Source organism: Vipera berus (assembly GCF_964194415.1).
Source record: "Vipera berus genome assembly, chromosome: 5".
In the NCBI taxonomy this organism is placed as follows: Eukaryota; Metazoa; Chordata; class Lepidosauria; order Squamata; family Viperidae; genus Vipera; species Vipera berus.
The window spans coordinates 2847281-2852710 of record NC_138207.1 but is presented as its reverse complement, the minus strand read 5'-3'; the positions used below and the strand labels follow the sequence as shown (position 1 = coordinate 2852710).

Below are 5430 nucleotides of genomic sequence, written 5' to 3'. Positions count from 1 at the left end.
TTTTTTTTTTTTTTTGAGGGAGACGGACAGTTTAGAAAGTTGAAATATAAATAAATAAATCGAAATATAAAATTGAAAAAAAAAGGCCATCCTTGTTATTTCGGAGGAAAAAGTGAAATTCTCTGTTGCTTCGGAGGGTCTTCCCTTGGGGCAGGGGTCTTCAAACTTGGCCCCTTTTTTATGACTTACTTGTGGACTTCAATTCCCAGAATTCCTCAGCCAAGCCATGCTGGCTGGAGAATTCTGGGAGTTGAAGTCCACCCATCTTCAAATTGCCAAGGTTGAGGAACTGCTGGGCTAGCGACCGGATCGTAATGCATTTTCAGATCTTGAGGAAGCAGGCAGATCCATGAGCCTCAAACCATTTCAAATCTTTTTTTTTTCTTTCCTTCCTTCCTGCTCTCTCTTTTTCTTTCTTTGCTCTGTCTCTCCCTCCTTTCTTATCTTTCTTTCTCTCCCTTTTTTCTTTCCCTCTTTTACTTTTTATTCTTCCTTTTCCCTCCTTCATTCCCCTCCTCCAATGTCCCAACTCCTTCCTTCCTTCCTTCCTTCTCTTCTCCCATCACCAAACTTCTCTCCTTGCCAGCGGGAGCAACGAGAATCAGCTGGTGTTTCTGCCTTTACAATCACGGGTTTGCTGTCCTTGGCATTTATCCCAAAGTTGCCCAGAAAATCCGAGAAAGCAGAACGAGCTTTTTCTTGCATAAGTCGAGTTTCTGTTATTTTATCACTTTCTGTTCTTTTCCATCTTGCTGCAGCTACAGCTGTCCTCTCGAGAGACGACTGGCTCAAACAAGACCGACCTTCCTAAGACAGACAAGGGCTGCGTTCACATGACACGCTAACCCAGGTCGGGTCACGAGTTCACACGTGCATCCGCAGCTTAGCGATTCTTTTTTTTTTTTAATTATTTATTTAGCACGTTGCACGATCCCAAGCCTCTTTGGAATGAGCCGTTGTGTAACAATCCCCTTCCCGCGGCTTGCCTAACATCCGAAAACGATTCATCATTTCCGCAAATCCAGTTTCGTTTCGCTTTTCCGAAGCGGCAGCCACCCATTTCCGCATCTGGTCCCGCCAGGCTCGCCTGGAAGGCTGGCGGGCGCCAGCTTGCAGGAGCACGGAGGGAGGGGGCGCGCGCGGTGACCTTCCCGTACAACAGCAGCAGCCGCCGCCGCATCCCCGAGGACGCCGGCGTAACCCAGGGACAGGGCAGACCCTCCCCAAGTTGAATTGGCCAAACTTTTCTGCTCAGCCGGCCTTAGCAGGTTGCAGACACCCCACCCCCCCCGCCCGCTCCCCCCTCCCAAGAGCGCCACCGGTGCGGCCCCCCCCCCGGAAGGTGTCCACGCAGTTTTGGCAGCCCTCCCCACTGCGCCACGGCCTCCCTCCCTCCCTCCCCCCCCCCCGCGGGCTCTGCTCGGCTGCCTCCGGTCCAGCCGGGTCTCTGCTCCGCCTCCCAGTTGCGCCCGGAAGGATGCAGGGATGCAGGAACGGCTGGACCACTCGACCCGGCGCATCCTCCTCCTCCTCCTCCTCCTCTTCGTCCTTTTGCCCGGGGGAAGAAGAGCTCGGCCCGCGCCCGGCGGCCCGTGGCGAGGACGCGCGGTGCTGCCTCCCGGAGCTGCGTCGTCATCGCGGCCCGCTTACATAACCCGAGCGGAGAAGTGACGAGCGGAGCGCTTTTTGGCTTCTTTTCTTTGGCCTCCCGTCGTCCTGCTCGCCGCTTCGGCCGCAGCCTCCGTCCAGCCTCGCCGGCACTGCCCCGGATCCGGAGAAGCTGCCGGGCGGTGCAACCTCCGCGCGGGGGGGGGGGCTCCGGAGACCAGCCCCCAGCCCGGAGGAACGACCCCTCCGCCTGCCCTGCCAACACCCCACCGACGGCGCCAGGACCCTCGACGTCTCCCCTGCGGCATCCGCGCGGGCAGGAGCCCCCCCGGGCGAGGCGACTCCGGCCGGCGGGGGTCGCAGAGGCTTCCGGAGGGGGGGAAGGGCGTGGGGCAAGTTCAAGGGGCGCCCCGTCGAGCTTTCCCCATCCCCGAGCCGGCAGGAGCCCCCCGGGTGAGGCGATTCCGGCCGGCGGGGGTCGCAGAGGCTTCCGCAGGGGGGGAGGGCGTGGGGCAAGTTCAAGGGACGCCCCGTCGAGCTTTCCCCGTTTATCCCCCCCCTCCCCCGAGCGGGCAGGAGAGCTTGGCCGGCGAGCGTTGGCCAAGCCGTCGGCGTGGCTGAGCCATCCGGCCGTGCTGGGTCCAGGAGGCGCTGGGGCTGAGCCGCGGCGTCCAGGAGGCGGGCGGCTTGGTGGGCGCCGTCCAGGAGCAGGCCTGGGGCGTCTGGGTGCAGGAGGAAGCCCTGCGGCCCGCCGAGGGGGGCGAGGAGGAGGAGGGGGAGAGCCAGGCACCGTCGGGCGGGCGGGGGCGCCGTCGGGCGCGGGCCGTCGGGCTGCCGTGGGCGGGGGGCGGCTGGGTGCTCTGGGCCGGCGAGCGGGAGGGCGCGGGGGCGCAGGAGCAGACGGGCCGCCGCGGGGAGCAGCGCTGCGGCGTCCAGGAGGAGCAGCCCCGGCCGGCCGGCGCAGAGTCGCCGCCCCGTCGGTCGAGAAGGCAGCCTGGCCCGGGCTTGGGGGCGGTGGGCTGCGTGGCGCAGGCGGGCCGGGCGGTGGGCCGGCAGGAGGTGGGTCTCCGCGCCCAGCACCAGCCGCAGGGCGAGCGCGAAGGCCGGGACTCGCCGTCGGGGCGGTGGGGGACGCCGCGGTGGGCAGGCGGCCAGGCGGAAGACCCCTCGGCCGGGCAGGAGGGCGACGAGCGGCGGGGCGTGCAGGAGCAAGGGGAGCGCGCCCGCGGGGTGCAAGTCGGGCGGGACCGGCTGTGAGGCCGTCGGTGGTCCGCTTGGCCAGCCTGGACGCCGACAGACCAGCCGGCCCGGCTGCGTGAAGAGCCGGAGGAGAGCCGCCGTTTGCAGCGGGGAAGAAGCCGGGCAAACTGCCCTCTCTTCCCGACCGTCGGGGGACGGAGCCTGGCACCTCTGCCAGCCTAGACCAGCGTTTCCCAACCTTAGGCACTTGAAGATGCGTGGACTTCAACTCCCAGAATTCCCCAGCCAGCTATAGCTGGCTGGGGAATTCTGGGAGTTGAAGTCCACGCATCTTCAAGTTCCTAAGGTTGGGAAACGCTGGCCTAGACGACCCGCTCTCTGCGGGTTGCGGCCCCCGTGGTCAACACCTGCCCCCCACCCCCATCTCCTCCCCCCACCCCCGGGCGGCCGCTGACTCTTCCCCGAGAAGGCGGCGTCTTCCCGGGCCGGTTGCGGCTTGCAAAGCTGCCTCGTCGAGGGCGTTTCTGCCCGGCTTGCGAGGGCCGTCTTAAACCCCCCCCCCCAAAAAAAAATAAATCCCAGCCGGTTTTTGCAGCGCGAAGCCTCTGCCGAGCCCTGGGCCTTTGCCAGTTTCGCGCAGTAGCGAGTTTACTGGTGTCATCAGGAAGCTTGACCAGTGGGACTGCCTGCCTGCCTGCCTGCCTGCCTTTAGTCGTCCTTAAATCTCCCGCTTCCTCGCGGGCGGCATAGCCTGCAAGCTTATTCGTGGTCGCTCCACCTCTGGAGGTTTTTAGGAAAAGACTAGACGGTCAGTTGTCTGAAAAGGTATATAGGGTCTGCTGGTTGAGCGGGGGGGGGGGGCTGGACTAGAAGACCTCTGAGGGTCCCTTCTAGCTTTATTCTATTCTATTCCTGCCGCCTTGGCTCTTTGTCTTCCCCGTGCAGGACTGGGCACCAGGAGTATCCAGTACGCAACCCCGGCGTCTCTTTGCCCATTGTCAGATTTGCACCCGTCGCCCGCGGTCGCCCGCTTGCAAAGGCTTACACCTCGCAGCGCAACCCACGGCGGCTCTTTTTCCCCCGGCGGAGATTTGCACCCGTCGCCCGCGGGCTCCCGCTTGCAAAAAGCTCAACCTCGAGATTGCTCGGCTTGCTCCAGCCGGTGCAATTGAGAGACCCGCGCAACTTTTCTGTCCGGAAGCGTCGTCGTGGTGCCTCGTAGCCGCCAGGGGGCGCCGTTTCCCGGCCGGGGCTCGGCGGCGCTCAGACGTGACTCTTGCATGGGAAGAGACGGTACGCGTGTCTAGAAAGAGCTCAGGATCGCGGGCTCTAGCACCGGGCGGGCCGGGTGAAGACGCAGTCCCGGGTGCAGACGGCGGGGGGTGGCGGGGTGTCGTGTCTTCGGGTCGATGCCCGCTTCTCTGGAAGGTCGCACGGCACGTCTGGACGGAGGCATCGAGCAGGTAAGAGACGCGCGGTGGAAGGAATCCTTGTTGCAAAGCTTGGCCCGTTTGATCTCGGGTCTGTGGGGAATCTGCTTTGACGGACCCCCTTCGAGTTTATTTGGGGTCCCTGGCTTCTGCGTTGGTGGAATTTGTGGGTGTGTGTTTTGTGTGTCTTTGTGTTGCATTTCCGGGAATTGCAACCAACGCCACCTTGTTTGAAAAGGAAAGAAAATATTCTCAATTCCGCAGAAAAGGGAAGTTTGGCACAAAGGGTTTAAGTTGGTGGAATTTTGTCTCCCTCTGTCTGTGTGTGTGTGTGTGTGTGTGTGTGTGCGTTACGTTTCCAGTAGCTGCAACCGCACCGCCTTTTAGGAAAACGAAAAAAAAAAGCGGATTGCCCAGCAAAGGGATGCTTTGCATAACGGAACGAGGTTTAGTTGCAAAGCGCGCGGGTTGTGCAAGAAATTATAGGCTAAAATGATGCAGTTTAACGTCGATTAGTTAAAAAGGGGGAAGTGGGGTTAGTTGTCCTGGTTCCCCCAGCAGTTTCCTGGTGGGTTCCCCCCCCCCTTCTCCCAGTTGATCCCTTCTCCAGGAACAGATGTTACCCTTAGTAAGAGAAAGAGAGGATTATTTAGATTAAATTTAGATTTCACAGTTCTGAACTCCCGTCCCGAAGGGAGATTGCAAGAAATCTCGTGGATGGGGGGCGCTGGAATTCTGCAACAAGAAAAGCCAAGTCAGGGACCAACAACCCACTCAACCTGGGGTTGGGGGGGGGTTGTTACAACTTCTGCCTTCCAAAATGAAAATAGCATGGTGCTGGTCCTCATCGTCACAAAGATTTTCCTTAGCAAAGCACAGAAGCAGCATCTGAGAGGTGGTGGGTTTTTTTTTGGGGGGGGGGGTAAAGTATAGGATTTGGGTTATTGCCCACCCCCTTCCCAAATAAAACGTATAATATCAAAATTAGATGACTTGCCCGTGATTATCATGTACTTTTTCTAGGTACAGTACTTAAGGAAGGTTCCTGGCAATCTGCTCCTTTTGGAATGAGTAAACGGAGAGCTCGAGTCAGCAAGCCAATCCGCAAGTCTAATTGAGGTGCATCGGCTTCAGTGTCTCTCTTAATCTGTTCTGTATTTACATCCATATTTTGGTTTATTTTTAAGCTGTA

General features: G+C 60.0%; 1 protein-coding gene across 1 annotated transcript in view; it reads left to right on the top strand.

The window, feature by feature from the left end:
• Nucleotides 1–4217: 4217 nt before the first annotated feature.
• Nucleotides 4218–5430, top strand: part of SLC51A (solute carrier family 51 member A) — a gene marked incomplete at its 5' end in the record, with an annotated part of 4148 nt that continues 2935 nt past the window's right edge. Inside the window, 1 exon segment of the mRNA XM_081329961.1 lies at nt 4218–4271. Within this exon segment, the coding sequence (XP_081186087.1) occupies nt 4218–4271 (54 nt within the window).